Source organism: Sorex fumeus, unplaced genomic scaffold (assembly GCF_029834395.1).
Source record: "Sorex fumeus unplaced genomic scaffold, SorFum_2.1 ptg000098l, whole genome shotgun sequence".
In the NCBI taxonomy this organism is placed as follows: domain Eukaryota; kingdom Metazoa; phylum Chordata; class Mammalia; order Eulipotyphla; family Soricidae; genus Sorex; species Sorex fumeus.
The window spans coordinates 78,252,077-78,271,712 of NW_026606155.1; the positions used below are offsets into that span (position 1 = coordinate 78,252,077).

Sequence of the window (19,636 nt, forward strand, 5' to 3'; positions counted from 1 at the left end):
TCAGCCAGTACAAACTTGAACTGAAAAAAAGAGCAAACTGGCCTACTTGGAGTTGATGGAAAGAGAGGCAGGTTACTAGACCAGTGGGTGTCTATCCAAGTCTTATAATCCCCCAGAAACCAGCCCTGTTGTGGCACATGTAGAATGCCACTACCAAGCGAACAACTAAAATAACTCAAGATCCGAAGACCTTACTTAGTCACCAAGTATTGCCTAGCCATTTTCAATTTCTAGTCTCAGTTCCAGCATCTGTCAAATGGGATTAATAATATTGATCTCCAATTACTCTCAGTATTATTGTCATGTTCAGATAAAATCACATTTGTGATATCATTTAAATATGTAAAGAAATTGCTTCATTAATCTTTCAAAAATAAAGAAACTTCACACACCCATGCTTGCAATCACATTTATTAAAATGCAGTCAGTGAAATGTGTCCACATTTCTGGAGCACAACTTTCTTTATTGGTGTGTAACAACACCCAAGGGCTAGATGAACAACATAATCAAAATCAAATGCTGGCTTTTTACAGACTTGGCTAAAACAGTAAAACGCAAATCACCATTTAAACTGCAAGAAATCTGAGGACATTTCATTCATTGTTTTGCTTTTTAGAGCTGTTGACATACACACTTTAATTTTAATGCTCATGGCAACTCCATATTTAAAAGGCGGGGGGAGAATCTCTTATCCTAATTTAGCAGAAAGCAGAGCTATCAGTGAAAAGACAGGGCAATATCAAAATACAGCTGCTTTTCATCCATACTTGTCTAAATGAGAAACATGCTGCCACTCACAGAGGCTTGAATAATGATGCACATGCACACAGCAACACCAATGCCTCGCTTCCGGGTAGTTTCCACCTATGTCTTCACTTTACTCTGATTCTTTATCTTCCTCTGAAAAGTGAGGCACTGACTTCTTTGCAACAACGTTGTCCAACCTCTGTCCTTGTAAATACGGATTGACACTCTGAAAAAAATATATGGTTTGGTATTTTGTCCTAAAATCAGATACTGGTAGCTCCCAAAAGAGATAAACAAAAAGCATCTATTACTTATAGAGTTAAACCCACACCTACCAAATTATTGATCTCGTACAGGAATCAATACCTCAGTCAATACACTGGAGAATCACTGACAAATGGGTCTGATTGTATCTTTTATAGCTATAAAGTTCAAATGCATTACCCCTACCTGCCCTTCTTTTTTTTTTTTATCATGGACTAACAAATGTGTTTTTACTATTTAAAAGCAAAGCCTTATAGAAGAGAGAATTATTGTTCTTATTTGTGAGGATCTTAAGTACATCATATTATTTTACAAGACAATGTTCTAAAGATGGCAGAGCCAGACTAGTGGAGATTAACATTTGCAGACTGATTCCAAATCATCTTCTTGCTGTGATTGATTCCTCTATGAACAGAATTCATTAGGGGTTCTAGCAATCATTTCCACCTTCCCTCAGTCAAACTCCAAAGCTAAAAAAATTATATTATTATTAATTTTACTCATGGCCCTATAATGCAAAATATCTTTTCTTTATTGGTATTCTGAATAAATCAAGATTTCTTCATTTCTTCTCTAATATGTATCTATATGTTGAGGTTTGGGTTTTAACTAGTAATTGGAGCTTTGCAACATAGTATTTAGCAAAGCAGAAGAGGATTCAAACGTTTTAGAAGATGCCTATTTTTGGAAGTTGCCTTCAAATGACTGAACAAAGATAGAAGCAGTGGTAGTTACAAATGATTAGTCATTATACTGCATGTAAAGTCCCATGAATGACTAAAGGCAGTTCAGGGGTGGGTCTCCCTCACTCCTGGTGTATGGAGCATTTGTGCCATGGCTCCTCCAGGGTAGGCAGACTTTGTACAAATGAGAAAAGGTAGCACCTAGGTTTAGTATTTGTAAGCCTCCTTCTACATTCTAATATTCAAAAGTAATAATCTGAAAGGTTCAACATCACCTAAAAAATTGTCTTATGTGTCTTATGTACAAGATGAGAATTACTAGGTTCTGAATGCCCTCATACATTCAAAAAGTAACATGTCATGAAATTACAGTTCCCTTTTGGAAAGGCATATTTTAAATATTTAACATAACTGAAATACTTTTCTAGTGTCAGTATTGTCAACCAGAATGGACTAGCTTACTTCAGAAATCATATAATCTCTTAGTAGATGGAACAAATATAGTTGGGAAAAAGCATATTCAATATCCTTTTACTATTTTTAGTAATAATATTAATTCTGAAAATTCAAATATGTCAAAAAGTCATGATATTTAAATGTCAATCATGTTATGAATAAAAATTTGATAGACTAAGATCAATTATAACTCTCAAACAATACTGATACATCTTAAGTTTAAAAGTTTGTTTGTTTATTTTGGGGCACACTCAACTGTGCTCAGGGCTTAATCCTGGCTCTGTGCTCAGAGATCACTCCTGGTGATATTCAGGAGACCTTACAGGATTCCAGGGATCAGATCCAGGTCACCTGTGTACAAGGCAAGTACCCTACCCATTGTACTATTTCTTTGGTTTTGCAAAATCAGTTAAAGGTGAATTGACATTTTAATTATGAAGTAACTAGAACTTCTATTAAATTTGAGCAAGTATAGAAAATTATACAGAGCCACCTGGGGATCAACTATATATAATTGCTCTGCACTGTAGAACTGTCATGTAGCACTGTCCTCCCATTGTTTATCGATTTGCTCGAGCAGGCCCAGTAATATATTATTATGTAGTTATTTTATTATTATATATCAATATTATATTATTTATGATATATTATATTATATATTTTATATAATTATTATATAATTATAGAGATAATCCCGCTTGATAAGAATATTATGGGTGAAAAATTCTTCTGCACAGACCCAGATCTGATATGCCAAAATTTAGAGGTGAGAGGCAGTAAATTAGTGAGGAAAAAGAAATAAATTTAAACATTTTTGATAAGTTTGATAGGTTTTATGAATATTAAATCCTACGTTTATCAATATGGTTGCTATAATAACATAGTTGGCTTTAATTATGCTCTTCAGAACTCAAGGCACTTAGATATTTATCTTCTTCATTGGGTGAAAAGGGACGGGTTAGATTATACAAAGAACATTATTCCCATTTCATAAATGGAAGAAGCATTAGGATATCCTCTCAAAACCCACAGAAAATACTAAGTTTCACTAGAGAAAAACTTGATTTTTTTTTCATGAAATCAAACTTAAAGTTTCTTTATATTGATTCATGTGCTTGGAAGGAATGTGAAGAAAATGATAACATGGACAAATCTATCTTTTCTCTTAATCTAGTCACACTAATATAAAATCCACTGGATCTGATATATTCATTTGCTGACTCAGGAATTTACTTCAGGTTTATTTGTCATTCCGTAGCTTGGTGATTCAAGTCTTCCAACAAGAAGAGAGCGCTACCTGAGACCTGATAATGGAAATGGTTACTTGTGAGTCTCCATCAGTATGAGGACCCATGATTTAGGAAACAATAATGGGTCTTTGTAGAAATCTGTGAATAGGAAGAACTTGATACTTTTAGATCAAAATTGTCCCTATTTTAATAAATTCTAAGTTTCTCCTAAGTGGAAGAAGTTGAGACCAAAGTGAAAACCTCTATAGCATGTGTTCTTGCCAGGATTTTTAGTTTGGTCATTGTTGGTCTCATGGAAAAATAACCTAAATTGTTACCCACTATCATTAACTGAGTGAGGGCAACAAGCATGGTGAGTTGAGAAATAAAAACAGTTAAAGCTTTGTAGCAAATCATTTATTTTGGGTCATTGACTGATCTTATTTGGCAATGTTCTTATTATGCTATGGGGATAGTCAATCCATCTTACTGCTGTCATGTGTATTCTGAGCTCATGCAATAGACTTTCTGGGTCTCTCAAGACCCTATTATGTCCCAGAGACCCTTCCTGCCATCATCTGCTTTTAGAAACTAATAATGACCCAAGAAACCCCCCAAGAACCCCAATCACTCTCCCAAAGAAGATCTATTTTCAGAAATTGAAACATCACTTCTCATAGAAAGTGGGCCATGGGTCTTCTATAGTTTTTCAGGCACTACAGAGTTTTGGAACACATTGTGGTGGGACAGGGGGTGGAGGGGCCTGACAATTATTGCTGAATCCATAAAATCTACATCTTTTAGGGGATTTTCTAGTAGGAACTGGAAAACCACTCAGAATGTCACAATTATCACTACCTAGATTCCTAAAATTTAGCCAGCATCAAGGCACTTGACCTTCTTACTAAATATGGAGTGCCTTTAGATTTATGGTTTTGTCTGTATATTTTAAATGCAGTATTGATTTATCTAGCAGCACCATGCAGTGTAGCAATAGGATTTTAACATTTTCTTTCATCTGATCAGAAAAAGATGGCAGGAAGCCAGTCCCTCATTTGTAGAAAGGCACCAATAAATGAGTGAAATAGGTATGAGTTACCTCTTAGTCTTGATGCTATACAATGCACTGGGAAACCCAAAATAAATTGAGCATTCATTTTCACAAGAGGCAGCCTATAATGACTAAATGTGGAGCACCCAAAGGTCTCACCTCGGGCAACTGTGGGTGGCTTTGTTTATTACAAAGATGCAATAAATTCCGAAGTCAGCAAAGTAACATGGTTGGTCTAGAGGAGTCTAGTCATCAGTGGGGCTAGATTAAGTAAAAAGATATGTAGGAGGAATGAGCTTTGTCCTTCTCATCATTTGTCCCACATTCTTTCCAAAATATTGCCTGGAGCATGCACTATAATTGATACAAATGAGTAAGCAGTTTCCTCCAGTGACCTATTTGAGCAAAGACATCCCCTCATACTCTGTCTGCTTTCCCACACCCATGGAAAGGACGCAACACATATCTTCTGAGTGCAAAGCAAGCAATGGAATCATCACCAACTTGGCGAGCCCCTGAAAATTAATGTGCTGAAGCTTGGAGAAATCATTGCAGAAACCAAGGACAAATTTTCAGGGTGTGGTCCTGTCACACAACAGACCATTGCTCTGTGTTCCCAGGGAAAGGATTTGGCTACTCTCCAACTACTGAGGCCATTCAGGTTTCCAATTGCCTGACTCAGAAATATCCCCGCACCCTCAACACCACCCAGCCATGCACACGTTACCCTTCGCTTCCGTCTCTGTCCTCCCTTCATCTTCTCGTAGAGGAGTTTCTTGTTCTAGAGTGAGAAGAAAGGGCGAAGTATGGATCAAATTTGGCAATGGTTTACTAGTCAAAGCCACACTTGGTGTGTCCCCTGGATATTTGCATACACATATTTTGGAAACAAAACGAGATGAAAGGAATGTCATGTCAGAAAGATCGACCGCAAGAGAGAAGCCGGTGGTTGTGCGGCTTCTAATAAAGTTCTCTACAAAGCCCTGGGGCTCACCAGTGTCATCAACAATCATATAAACAGGAAAGGACCCAGCTCTCAGACGCGAGGGGCGCTGGAAACCCAGCCTGTCGCTTTGAACAGCCTTTGTTTTAAACAAACAATTTTATCTCATTTTACCTTTGTATCTAAGTCCCTTTTTATGAGCTGAACACATAAACTGTTCTCTAGAGTAGTGTCTGACTATTAATAACAATCCTCTATGTAAATAAACGAGACATCCTGGCTTCTGCAAGCCTTCCTCCTGTGGCTGAAGCCGGTGCCCCCAGTCAAGACAATCGGAAAACCATTTGGTCTATAACATTTTTAATAGAGTGAACCTTTTAAAAACTGCCAGAAAACTTCTTGGCAGAAGGAAAGTTATGTTGGGGGGAAAAACGGGCTCTGTTACCACAGTTTGTATAAGTGTTTCCACACATTGCTGTATTTCAAACACATAGTGGACTTAAATGAGCTCTCGAATATCAGACACATGCTCAACACATTTTCCTTCTATGGTGATTATAAAAGACAGAACACTTAACCTGATGGCAGAACGGGAGATGGGGATGCAGGAGGCTATATTTGTGCTTTTCTGAAATTTCATTTTTTAATCAGAAGGGTAATTGTGCGTAAAAAGAATGTTTAAAAAAAAACCAACAGTCATTTTTCTTTTCCTTTTTTTTTCAATTTTCTATAACACTTTTGTCCTCTAAGCTGTCTGGATATAAAGATTCTTTCTTTATGGTCGATCTGAAAATGAAAATGACAAATGCCAAGATTGAGCCTCATAATTTTCATGTTCATTAAAATCCACCCCACCGCAATTTACAATGTGAATCTCTTGCCCAACCTCAGCTATGCAGGGAGGCCAGGCCAGGGAATGAAGCAGCTCCAAGGCTGCAACTGGCCACCACTTCCTTCTCCTGCTCACTTGGAGGAACTTATCAATTGACTATTACTAGGGAGAAAAGGCAGATGTGCAGAGCGTTTCTTCCAGGAAAGAGAATAGGGCTGTGAGCTAATTTCTGCCCTCTGTCATTGCTTCTTTGTCATGCTGACAAGCCTTGATGCACATAGAATATTCCAGGAATTTGTTTCAGAGCTGGGGCAATGTGCTGGGGACAAGGAGGGAGGACAAAGCCTTCTTGGAAAGCATCATTGTGTCCAGCTGCCTGAGCTAAAGGGAGCTTACAGGCCCTGGGAGCTGGTACCACATGGTGTGACAGCCAGAGTTCCACTTCAATTAATCTCCTTTTCAAAGGTGATGGGATAAATTAGACACATGGAGACTTCATTCAAAAAGGCATGCTCTGAACAGAGTGGATCTGGGGAAAAAGTGAGTCTGTTCTGGGCACAGAAAGTAGAGACCCAGGCTTTAGTTTCAGAAAGTAGATGGACCCTATGCAATGCCAGAGATCCTTCTATTTGGCTATAATGTTTTGAGGAGAAATGAAGGATTTTTTTCTGAGTCTCCATTTCCCATCTGATCTGAACAATATTTTGTGGGGCTAGTATGAATATTTATATTCACGAGTGTAGTACTTCATTAATTTTTCTTTTCTTTGCAAGATAAGAAAAAAGAGAGAAAAAGAAAGAAAAGAGAGAGTGAGAGAAAGAGAGAAAGTGAGAGAAAGAGAGAAAGTGAGAGAGAGGGGGAAAACAGTGAGGGAGGGAGGGGAGGAAGGACAGAAGGGACGAAGGAGAGAAAGTGTAAAAAATCTGGCAAATCTCCCTCTTAGATATGGCCCTTGTGTTTTCCTGAGAGTTAAGGTTAGATTAAGAATAACACTTTCGGGGCTGGAGCGATAGTATAGCATGTAGGTTGTTTGCCTTGCACGCAGCACACCTGGGTTCCATTCCCAGCATTCCATATGGTCCCCTGAGCACCACCACCAGGAGTAATTCCTGAGTGCGTAGCCAGGAGTAACCCCTGAGCTTCGCCAGGTGTGGGGGTGGGGGGAGAACAACACTTTCAACACTTTCTCACCTCTGCATGTGCTAATGGGTGCCCCATTAGCTCTTCTCTGTTAAAAGAGACATGGATAGGCAAAGGAAATATACAAACCTGTCCGATTCCCTGTAGATGGAATGAGAGAGAGGAACAGTAAACTTGTTTTATTAATTTTTTACTTTTTATTGTAATTTAGGTAACATGATTAGAAAAGTGTTAAAATATATGGGTTTTGATTCACAGTACTGTAAATGGTAAAGGTAAAGGTAAAGGCCCTCCCGTTGATCGTCGATTTGCTCGAGCGGGCCCAGTAACGTCTCCATTGGAGACTTTGTTGTTACTGTGTCTGGCATATCAAATACTCTCGGTAGCTTGCCGGGCTCTCCGAGAGGGGCGGAGGAATCGAACTCGGGTTGGCCATGTTGGCCGCTTGTAAGGCGAACGCCCTACCCGCTGTGCTATCGCGATAGCACAGCGGGTAGGGCGTTTGCCTTGCACGCAGCCAACATGGCCGACTGTAAATGATAAGAGCTTTATGCATATAATGTTCCACACCCTCCACAAGAGTGACAGCACTTTCACCAATGTCTCAAGGTTCCACCTCAGCCCTCCATAAGTCTCTTGACTAACCCCGTATTGTAAGCCAACTCTGGATCTGTCACCACTGGACATTTGTTATGCCTTTAAAAAACGGTTTGCTTAATCATAACACCCAAAAGGAGAGAGAGTAAGAGGGAATGTGTCTGCCACAGAGGCAGGGGGCAGGGAGGGGTGGGGGTGTCGGGAGGGACGCTGGGAATATTGGTGATGGAGAGTGGGCACTGGTGGAGGGATGGGTAGGTACTCGAACATTGTTTGACTGAAACATAATCACGAAAATTTGTAAGTCTGTAACTATCTCACGGTGATTCATTAAAATTGTCATGAAGGTAATACATTAATAGTGAATGTTTTTCTTTACCATCCATGTGCAATTATGCTCTAAATTCAACTACACTACATGAAAGTAAATGGACATTCCAGAAATAAATGTGATTGTATAGTCTTTAATTATTATTAAACCAATGATTGTTGAAAATTAGTGACACATTTGTTATAGAGTGTAACTCATCATTTACAGAATGTTTTAGATGATGTCATCATAATGATAGGTGAATAAGGTATTACAAATAAATTTATATAGCAGTGAAGAATTCCATGCCTTCTGTGGACATTTTATAAGTGCATTTTATATCACAATAAAAATTTTTTCTCTTTAAAAAAATAAAATATATATGTATATATAAAGGTTATATATATATATATATATATATGTTTGCTTTTGATGAGATCCTTTTTACCAGGTTTTTGCTTTATTGGTTTTCTTGTGTTTTTGCAGGGCGGGCACTGAGGGAAGCACAACCAGTGATGCTCAGAGGTTTCTCCTACCTCTGCACTCAGAAATTACTCAGATAGGGGCTGGAGCAATAGCACAGTGGGTAGGGCGTTTGCCTTGCATGCAGCCAACCTAAGTTCAATTCCCAGCATCCCATATGGTCCCCCAGGCACCGCCAGAAGTAATTCCTGAGTGCAATGAACCAGGAGTGACTCATCGCTGGGTGTGACCCAAAAAGCAAAAAAAAAAAAAACAAAAAAAAAAAAACCCAGTTACTCAGATAGAGGTAAAGATGGGTAGGGGGAGGAGTTCCTGCCATAGAGGCAAGTAGGGATGGGAGGCGCATGGGACCGGAGAGAAACTGGGGACTTTGGTGGTGGGAAATGTACACACACAGGTGAAGGGATGGGTATTGGAACTATATGACTGAAGCCCAATCATGAACAACGTAGTAACTGTGTATCTCACTGTGATTCAATTAAAAAAATTCAAAGAAATTTTGTAATATATTTTATTATGTATTTACTGCACCTTTCCCAAGACCCTCCATCACTGGACCTATGTCACTTCTAGTCTACCTCTTCCACCTATCCCCTCCCCTCGCTTGGTAAATGATTTAAATGTGAGAAGTATGAGTTCATAAAACGAGCTTTCATAAGTGAGCTTATGAAAAGAGTTTATATGAAGTGATTTCATAAAAAAGATGCCATGAAGATTGTGATCAACTGTACAGATCTTTATTTTAAATTCCATTTGAAAATGGACCAAGGAACCAGACTGATAGTTCCGCAGGCTGGAGTATTTGCATTATATGCAGGAGGCCTTGGTTTGAATCCTGGCATTATGTGGTACCCTGAGGACCCAAGTAGTGATTCCAGAGCAGAGCTGGGAAGACCTCTACTACGACCCAAAACTACATTTAAAAAAAATAATAAAATAAATGAAACGAACCTAATAGAAGGCACGATTCAATCACATGAAACAAGAAAAAAACCCAAACTAAAGAGGTTGAACTCTTTTAGGCCTGTTTGTTTGTTTTTGTTTGGGGTCAGTGCTCAGCGATCACTCTTGGAAGGCTCAGTGGGACTATATGTGGTGACAGAGATGGAACCTAGGTTGGCTGTGTGCAAGGCAAGTGCCCTACCCACTGGACTCTCTCTCCAGTCCCTTTTAGGCCTTTTGAGGACATGTAAGACAGTGGCAGAGAGGGCTTCTCCTGTGACTCAGGCGCTGCTTATCAGTTGCTTCTAATAGCCCCCAACCACCCAAGCTGCCAATAAAAGGATGTAAAAAGCATTTGGAAAGGAGAAACATTTACTTTTCAAGAGAACTTTTTCCTGAGGAACATTCAGCAATTAATATGGGAGTTAGGATGACTTACAAAGGCATCAGATCGTGTTGCTTATTACCACTCAATGGTGGAACAACACAAGGTACCTGAAAGACACTAGTCCTAGACTGGACTCCACGGGACTTCCATATAGGATCCATTATCAGGAACACTGTGAATATATAATGAGTTTACCCGGTTCTTTTCTTTTCTTTCTTTTTTTTTTTTTGATTTGGGGGCCCACATCCAGTGGAACTTAAGACTTACTCCTGGTTTTGTGATCAGAGGTTTGGAAGATCATATAGGGTGATGGGTATTGAACCTGGCTAAGATACATGTAAGGCAAGTGCCCTACCCACTGTGCTACAGCTCAAGCCCTGGAGTTTATCCATTTGTTTTAATCCATTTTTTAAAGGAACTCTATGTCAGATGTTCTAATTCAAATCCTAACTCTGCAGACCATCAGCTGTGGTATGAGAAGGCTATTCAAATTTATTTACCCTGTATTTTCTCATCTGCAATATGAATGTGATAGGAATGGGCTGAGAGAATGAGATAATTCATGTAAAGTGTTGAGAATAGCCTCTGGCACAGAGTCTGTACTCAATAAATAAATATTACTCATTATTAATGCATGATAATACAATTACTAATATTATTCAGTTTTGTATTGCCATCACCTAACACAGGACCTGAAAGACATATACTGTGCATTTAATAGATGTGTCTTGATGCTTTAACAAAGAGAGAAATGCAGGAAATGGGACAGACATGGATATTTATAATAGGTGAATCATTACTAAAGAGCCAGCTCAGCTACAGCTCATGTCAAAAATAGGGAAACATTATTAGCAAATGAGAAATCAGGATTCTATGTGCAGTTCTATTGTGAAAGACAATTACTTTGTTGACTCCAAGAATGGTTGCACTTAAGACAACAGGCTTGAGACCATCATTTTGTATAAACACTGAGGAGGGCTTGTGGACTCCAGCTTGGAAAAGCAAGATGTACTCAATTCACACTTCCATGTGAAGACCAAGCAAAGCATGGTTTACTGCAAGGTGGTAATGAGAAAATAAATGGAGGAAACTTAAGTTTAAACAAACACATCATTACAAAAGATAAAAGGTGCATAAACATTGTTCTTGGTCATTGATCTAGTACTTCCTTTCTACATATAGTTCCAACTTCTAACTTCTCATCTTCAGCTCTGATTCAGACAAGGAGTGGAATGACTCAGAAAACAAATCAGTATTTAGAGAAGAAAACAAAGAGAATGGAATGGAGTGCTGGGAACTAGTGTAAGTTAGTGAGGGAAATCTGAAAACGTTTATAAAAGAGGTGAGAAAAGTTGAAAGACATTTCCCTCCTCCAGTTTCCTCAGCTGGCTTCTCTGCTCTTTCTTTCAGTTCCCCTTTTGCTTCCTTTTGTTAATCTTACCTTCTTATTTGGTTTGGATATCTTTTCCCCTTAGGAATTGCCTTTTTAACCCTTCACTTTCATTACTGGCTATTGTACCACTTCACATTTTTTGGGTCATCAGCCCTGGGATCTCTCTCTACCCTTGGTTTCCACCTTTCCCAGATTTACATCCATTCATAGTGTAGCCAAATTGATAGAACATGGAGTTGAACGAGGATATGTTTAGTTCATTTTATTTTCTTGCAATACGTCTCAAGAGCTTACAAGCTCTCTGAAAATCAGTAGGCTATGATAATGACTGCTAAATATCTAGCATCTAGTGTAGTGCCCAGAATAAACAAGGTTCACTATATTCTATCTTTTAGAAATAAATGGATAAAGGTTGTATTTGAGTCATTATAGAAGATAAAAGGTATGCAAACACAATTCGAGGTCATTAATCTAGTACCTTCCTTTTGTTGAGCCTGACCTTTGCTTCTATTTGACATACTTTAGTTCATTTCTTGTGAAATCTTCCATCCCAGTGCTCTGTGATCTACTTTCCTGGTGTTTTGTTTTGTTTTGTTCTGTTTTTAAGTTTTTGGGCCACACCCAGCCAAGCTCAGGGCTTACTCCTGGTGCTACACTCAGGAATCACTCCTGGTGGTTTTCAGAGAATTATATGGGATCTGGGGGATCAAACCCTGGTAGGCTGTGTGTAAGGCAAGCACCCTATATGCTGTACTATGGCTCTGGCCTCCCTCCTCCTTTTCTTTTTTCTTTGCTTTATATCTCCTCTTCTTTTAATTTTCCTCCCATTTTTATTGAGGTACCATGATTTACCATACTGTTAATAATAGTTTCATGTATACATCACATTCCAATACCACACCCATCACCAAGCCTATTTCTGCCCACCAAATCCCACCCACCATTGCCCATTAAACTCATTTCTATCGACCAATTCTCCAGTTCTGTTGTCTTTGGCCATTTGCTGCTCTCTTAATATCTATTTTTATCTTTATTTCTTAGAGATTCTTTTTTTTTTTTGCTTTGTGTTTTTTGGTTTTAGTGCCACACTGGCAGTGTTCAGGGTTTACTCCTGACTCTACACTCAGAGATCACTCTTGGTGGGGCTGGGGGTAAGTGATAATTATTGGGGTGTGGGAAATCAAACCTGGTCAGTCACATACAACACAAGTGACTTATTTTCTGTACTCTTTCCAGTCCAGAGATTCTGTGCTTTTAGTTGTCTTTTCTTTAATTCAGAAAATTCATATTTGTCTAGTGTTTAGTTGAGGTTTTATCCCATTACAATTTTGTGATTAATTTTTGAGTCTTTTTCTCCTGAGTTTGAAAATTAAATCATAAAAAAAAAATTCATGTTTTCCTTTAAAATGAACTTCAGGACCGCAGAGATAGTGCAGTGGGTAGGGCACTTACCTTGCATGAATCTAAACTGGGTCCAATCCCCGACATGCCATGTGTCTCCCTAGCCCCACCAAGAGTTATTTCTGGGCATAGAGACAGAAGTAAGGCCTCTGTACTGCTTGTTTTTTTTATGTGGTGGTCACCTGGCATTGCTGAGGGACTATTCCAGCTCTTTGCTTAGGGGCCACTCCGTACAGTGATCAAGGGGGTCTCTCTGTGTTAGAATTTGAACACAGACCTTCTGTATGTAGAGCATACACTTAGCCCATTGAGCCATCTTTACAGTCCCATGTTGTTATTTAAGAAGGTAAATGGGGAGACTGGAGCAATAATGCAGCAATAATGGAGCAATAATGCCGGCCTTGCATGCCGGCAGACCCAGGTTCAATATCCAGCATCCCATCTGGTTTCTCAAGCACCACCAGGAGGAATTCCTGAGTTCAGAACCAAGATTAAGCACTGAGTATCACCTGGTGTGGTCCCAAAACCTAAATAGTAATAATAATAAAAATAATAACAATAATAGTGTGTACATGTTGAAGATAGAAGGAACCGGCTGAGAGCAAAGTTAAAGTAAAACAATGCAAAAATGAGAGTGATCACTAACAAGGAAAGGCATTACTTTTTAAAACAGTGTAAATGGAAGGCAGAGTTGAATTCTAAGACCACCAGCCTCACAAAATAGGAAGAAAGGTCAGTTGTCAGGAATGAGCTGGGAAGGGACTTAGGAAGTTAGGAAGATCTCTTTTACTCCTCAGTTCATTTATTTCACAGATGTATTCACCTACTTATATGTGATTTACCCCTCTTTAGTATTTTTTCCACTTTTCTCCCAAGATTTCAAGTCTTTGATTACATGAACCTAGCAGCAGGCACATAGAACCACCCCCAGCCAATTGTGATCCTCTTTGACTCATTGTTCCAGGCTATTGGCATCTTTTTGAACCCCAATTCTGTCAGCCAGTGCTGTTCCTTCCAACTTTGTGTCATTCTTTAAGACTATGATTAGTGCATGTCCTATGCTTTTTATTACAAACATTTATAAAAATGTTGAGTGGGGGTAGCTTTAAGATTGAAGAATACCAAGTGAAATCTCTTTCCCTAACAACTGAACTCTTTAACAAGCTCCCTTTGGGTGAAGTGCTCTTGCCTAGGCAGTATCTCTTCACCTCTTCCAACAGGAGGTCATGAAAGAGCTCATCAAATACTTTGCTGAAGTCCAAATGCACCATGCTCAATTCATTTCCCTCATCAAGCTGGCAAGTAAGTGAATAATGCTGGCAAGTAAAATACAATTAGATTGACAAAACTTGTTTCTAGCAAACCTATGCCAAATGGCCATGATTTCTCTTTCCAAGTGCTTATAAACAAAATTCCTTAACTGACAGTTATAGATTCTTTCTGGTATTGACAGCAAATTTGCTGCTACACATTTTGCAATTTTTTTATTTTCTTTCCATAAAGCAGACTAATAGATATGCTTGTTATTAAGCTTCTGGCATCTTTTTTCTCTTGGTTCCCTTCATTCTGTAGAAATAATCTTCTTCACTGTAAAAATGAAAAATTGCAAAGTTTCTTATAGGAGTATGTTATCCTGTAAGAGCAACATAATGTCCTGGGGAGGTATTTGGAGGAGGTATTCCACAGGCTGTTGAGACAGAGCAGAAGCCTCTGAAAGCAAAAGGTGACAAGATCCATTAAGGTCATTGGCTCTCTGAATGGGAAGTGTATTATAGTGTCTTAGACACATGAATTTGGTTTGGAATGGTAATTAAAGTCCCTCTTAAAGAGAAGATTTCTGATAGATTTTTAGTTGATAAACTGTTCTTGTCTCTCCACACTCATATTGTTCATCTCTGTCATTCGTAACTTCAGGAAACCAAAAGTTAAATCTACTAGCATTTAAAATTGGACTTACCCACTTTCCCAAGCCTGGATAGTCATGCTCTGGATCAAAAAGGTGCTGGTGCAACTGGAATTCTCGACTAAACTCTGCTGTGTCCGGGGTGTTTTCTAGACATCCATCATCTACTGCAACAGCAAAAGGTTTTTGAGGAATGGCCAAGGCATTTAATGTTACTCTGAGTTAATTTATTAAAAACAACTGGACATAAAAAGGTCAAATTCTATTCCTGTAAGTCACCCAAAATCACCTTCTCTAAGTCATCAAGTCTCTGGTTCTATGGAGCTGCTCATCCAGACCTCCAATTTTCCATCTACATGTGGCAGAGATTTCTTGGCTGCTCACCAAATCCACTTCCCTTTCCCCCTTGCGATAAAGCTAATTCCCCATCCTTGCTTTGCAGTCAGGTGGAATTTGGCACATGAAATAAAATGAGGAAAGGACTGATGGATTCTATTTCTAGGCTTAGTCCGAAAATGTGCTATGGTCCTCTCTATTCCTTTCCTATACACCACCCCCAAAACCCTCTATCTGCTGGTCTTCTTGATACATGTTACCAACAAGATACCAACAAGATATCTTGTGTAAAGAAGAAAAGTGGCAGGTGTGGGTTGCTGAATCATCTACCCCCACCACAACTTCACCTACCTTTGGCAGGATCCCACACGAATGAGAGATAAACTTCTATTGCATTGTCTCTACAACATTTTATCTGTTATGATATCATGTGTTTATTTAACTCAGAGATTCCCAAACTTATTTGGCAGACTGCCCTTTTTGCAGAAAAAAATTAATTACTCAGCATTCCCTGTAAATATATCATCTTTAAGTGAATAAACAGAGAGCACCTCCCGATTACACCCAAGGCTACTACCATGATCTGGAGCAATAGGAGATGGTATCAGTCATTCGGGGATACACTGATTTAGCTAATATACTTTGTTCTACATGACTCACTCTGTTTTCGTTTTAGTGAATCCTTCAGAAACAATTTTAGCTTCTTGAAGAAAGTATAATTTAACTAAGAACAACAACTATCACTAGAGTTCTTGATGGTGTGTGTTGCCATAGCCATGAGATAAGTCTGAAGTCAGGTACACAAGAACTCACGGTTGAAATACAAGATGGGTTGCACTTCTTGGGAAAGCCACCCTAGTTTGATCTGTCTATGTACTTATCCATAAGCTGAAAATAGTCAAATACTTACCTTACAGATAGGAATAGACATAATCACATATAGAGCATCTGGGACATAATAGGTTTTCCCTGTTATTTCTCATAACCCCTTCTCACCTTCTCCCTTTATTTACTTATTTATTTATTTTTAAATTTTTATTAGTGAAACACCATGAAGTACCGTTGTAGACTTACAAATTTCACCTTCTCCCTTTAAATGACCATTTTTGAGCCAGTGAGATAGCAAAGAGGTTAAGCTTCGCACGATTCACAGTGCTAACTCTTAAGTGCTAACAGCTAGCACTTGATGACATAGGTCTATGTCTCAGAATGACTCATAACTACACCATATGGTTTATAAAGACACTGACTATGTCTTCGTTCTATGGCTGAACAGTCCCAGGGAAGCAAAGTGTCAGACTGTGGCTAAATTCAGATCTGTTGATTCACAACATGATTCTGTTTGCATTTTCCTGTAATGGTGGTTCTCAAACTTTAGTAGGCACTGACATTAGATGCCAGGTTAAAATACAGGTGGATGATTTTAGCCACGGCGATTCCAATTCAATAAATCTGGGTTAGAGGCTGAGAATGTGGGTTTCCAAGTGTCCAGGTAATGCTGATACAGATGTCCTGGGATGAAGACTTAAGAACTCTGCACTATATTATATCTAATCAACTTTACTAAATCTTCACAGAAACTCTTGCCTCTCTAAGTCATGAACTGGTCTTTCTTCATTCCCAAGCAAAGTCCTACAAGCAAAGTAAATGTGGCTGAAGTGATTGATTCTGTTCAGTGAGTCAGGTTTTCCTGCATCCTAGGCCAACCTCCTGACATTGGTATAGCCACATCCAACTTTAATGTTTTCATCCCAAAATGAAAATCTATGATCCGTACAAGCGAGACACCTTAGCCTAAGTGATGCATCACTTAGAAAGTCTCTTTCAGAAAGTCTCTTCTAGAAAGAGCCTGAATGTGTTTAAGAAAAGCCAAGAGGACAGTACTGTCACAATTTTCAAATGAAGGCAATGGTGGTTGCCTTGCTACCAAGGTTGGGAGCATATCTTTCTGAGTCAAATACCTTTGAACTTGAACTTTATTTCAGCTATTTGCTATATAAATAATTTTTAAAAGTTACTCAAAAAGCTTCAGTTTCCATATATGGAATGTAGAGCAAATAAATACTATTATTGTTATTGGGTTGTGGGGGAGAAAAGTTACTCTAGTACTAGAAATTAGAACAAGTCCAATGAAAGAGATAGAGGTATTATTTACTAGTAGCAAAGTGGATTATACTCAAGATGACATGTAATGTTATTTGTGCCAATCACTATATCAAGTGCTAGACAAGGGTATTTTAAGTCTAGTCCTACAACAGTCTCAACCTTCATTTGCAGATGAGGTGATGGAGATGCAAAGTAGTTAATTAACACATTCAAGATCAAATATTGTGATTGTGGTTTGAATTCAGGTAAGCTGATTCTATTTCACTATTTCTTTTCTTTTTTTTTTTTTTTGCTTTTTTTTTCTTTTTGGGTCACACCCAGTGATGCACAGGGATTACTCCTGGCTCATGCACTCAGGAATTACTCCTGGCAATGCTCAGGGGATGATATGGGATGCTGGGAATCGAGCCCGGGTTGGCTGCATGCAAGGCAAATGCCCTACCCACTGTGCTATTGCTCGAGCCCATCTATCCCACTATTTCTAATCATCAAGGTAAAAATTCTGTAAGCCAAACTTACACCTTCACCATGCATTCTCTTAAGCCTTTAGAGGTTCTGAAGTGGAAAGGACACACAACTAGCTAGGACAGTGGCAGCTTTCTTCCTCAACTTTTTACATTATTGGTTTCTCCCTATCACATGCCACCTCCTGGTCCAGAAAGAAATTTTTCAGGATTATTTCTAACTAGTTGTAAAATTGTTGAAATGCCAAGCTCTCACAGAGTTGGGAATGAGTGACCCCCTACCACGTCCCTGTTCTTCCAGGAGCCTGGCAGTCATGCCCATGAACTGCGTCTGGTGCTATATAAGCTCATTAACCGGCCATAATCCAGGGAGTCATAAATAAATCTCAGAAGATTTCGGCAAGCTGTAGAGATGCCTCCAGACACGGCACCAGGCTGAGTCTTATATGTGGGGCACCATCACCCGCCCAAACAGATTAAGAGCAGCTGAAAACTCCACACTCCAATCACTGCCAGGCTCAGGGCTGGACTCCACAGGCTCAGAAAGAGCCTCATGCAGGAACTAATCTGTTGAAAAACTCAGGTATGCAGGTTTTGGGACCAAAATCTCCAGGATCTCACAGAATCAGGGATGAACGACCTTCCCTTTATCCCCATATTGAAGCCTGGTGGTCATGCCCGTGAACTGCCTCTGGTGCCATACAAGCTCACTAATCAGCCATGATTCAGAAGTGCATAAATAAATCTCAAAAGAGATCAACAAGCTGCAGAGATGTTTCCAGACCCCAATGTCACCATTCAGTTAAAAATTTAACTCCAGCTGTATCACCCCACTCAAAATTTTAGAATTCCTGGAGTGACATCTCAAACTCTACACTGTTAATATACCAGGACTATCATACCACAATGGATGGGATGTAAAATAGAAGTCAACCAATCTCGATTAAGAAAATATTAACACGATCTTTACAGCATACAGCCAAAGAGAAGGGCCACATGGAGGGCGGGGATCCACAGCTCCCAAAGGAAAAAAAAAAAAACAGGTTCCAAAAAGAGCCGAGATCATCGGGAAGTCCCAGATGGGGTAGGTACCGCATCCCGCCTCCCCCAGATGGAACCCCGGTGACCAGAAGCCTCTACAAGCACAGCTTGTAGGACTTTTCCTCAAAACCGTGCGGCCACTTACACGGCCACGCGACATCTCTCTATATACAAAGTGATCAATGGGAAGTAAACCACCCAACGTTTCTCCCTGAAAATTAGAGTTAAGTTTGGAGCACAGCCACAGCCCCAGAAACACAAGAACTTAATGCATAACCCAGCAGCTTGGAGCAGAAAACTGAACGGACTATGCGTTAATCCAGGCCATCATGTCTGCCCGGAGGGGAAAGGGTGTTGCCCCATTCGCCCTCTCTTCTCTGGAAAGAAGGATGGCGGCCGCATGGGAGCCTTGTGGACAGCAGGTATGAGCTGGGGGTGTGGGGGCAACTAAAACCTCATGGGAAGGGGGGCGTTCCGGTCCGTCCTTCACGCCCTACCGAGGTCACCAGTTGCCCCCCGCGAGTGGCTCTCCAGCACAGCCACGGCCCCAGAAGCACAAGGACTCAATGCAGAACCCGGCAGCTGGGAGCAGAAAAGTGAATGGACTATGCGTTAATCCAGGCCATCAAGTCTGCCAGAGGGGAAAGGGTGTTGCCCCATTCGCCCTCTCTTCTCTGGAAAGAAGGATAGTGGCCGCATGGGAGCCCTGTGGACAGCAGGTATGAGCTGGGGATGTGGGGGCGACTAAAACCTCATGGGAGGGGGGCGTTCCGGTCTGTCCTTCACGCCCTACCGAGGTCACCAGTTGCCCCCTGCGAGCAGCTCTCCAGCACAGCCACGGCCCCAGAAGCACAAGGACTTAATGCAGAACCCAGCAGCTTGGAGCAGAAAAGTGAACGGACTATGCGTTAATCCAGGCTATCATG

General features: G+C 39.9%; 1 protein-coding gene across 2 annotated transcripts in view; it reads right to left on the reverse strand.

Annotated features, from left to right (window-relative positions):
• Positions 1–395: 395 nt before the first annotated feature.
• Positions 396–19,636, reverse strand: part of SCG5 (secretogranin V) — a 73,147-nt gene continuing 53,906 nt past the window's right edge. The window contains exons 4-6 of one of the 2 annotated variants that reach the window (XM_056133699.1): positions 14,818–14,927; positions 5,159–5,212; positions 396–974 (exon numbers count right to left, since the gene is read on the reverse strand). In XM_056133699.1, the coding sequence (XP_055989674.1) occupies positions 879–974; positions 5,159–5,212; positions 14,818–14,927 (260 nt within the window). In that variant the 3' untranslated portion in view covers positions 396–878. Of the gene's footprint in view, positions 975–5,158; positions 5,213–14,817; positions 14,931–19,636 lie in introns of both variants that reach the window. The other variant, XM_056133698.1, reaches the window with a different exon arrangement.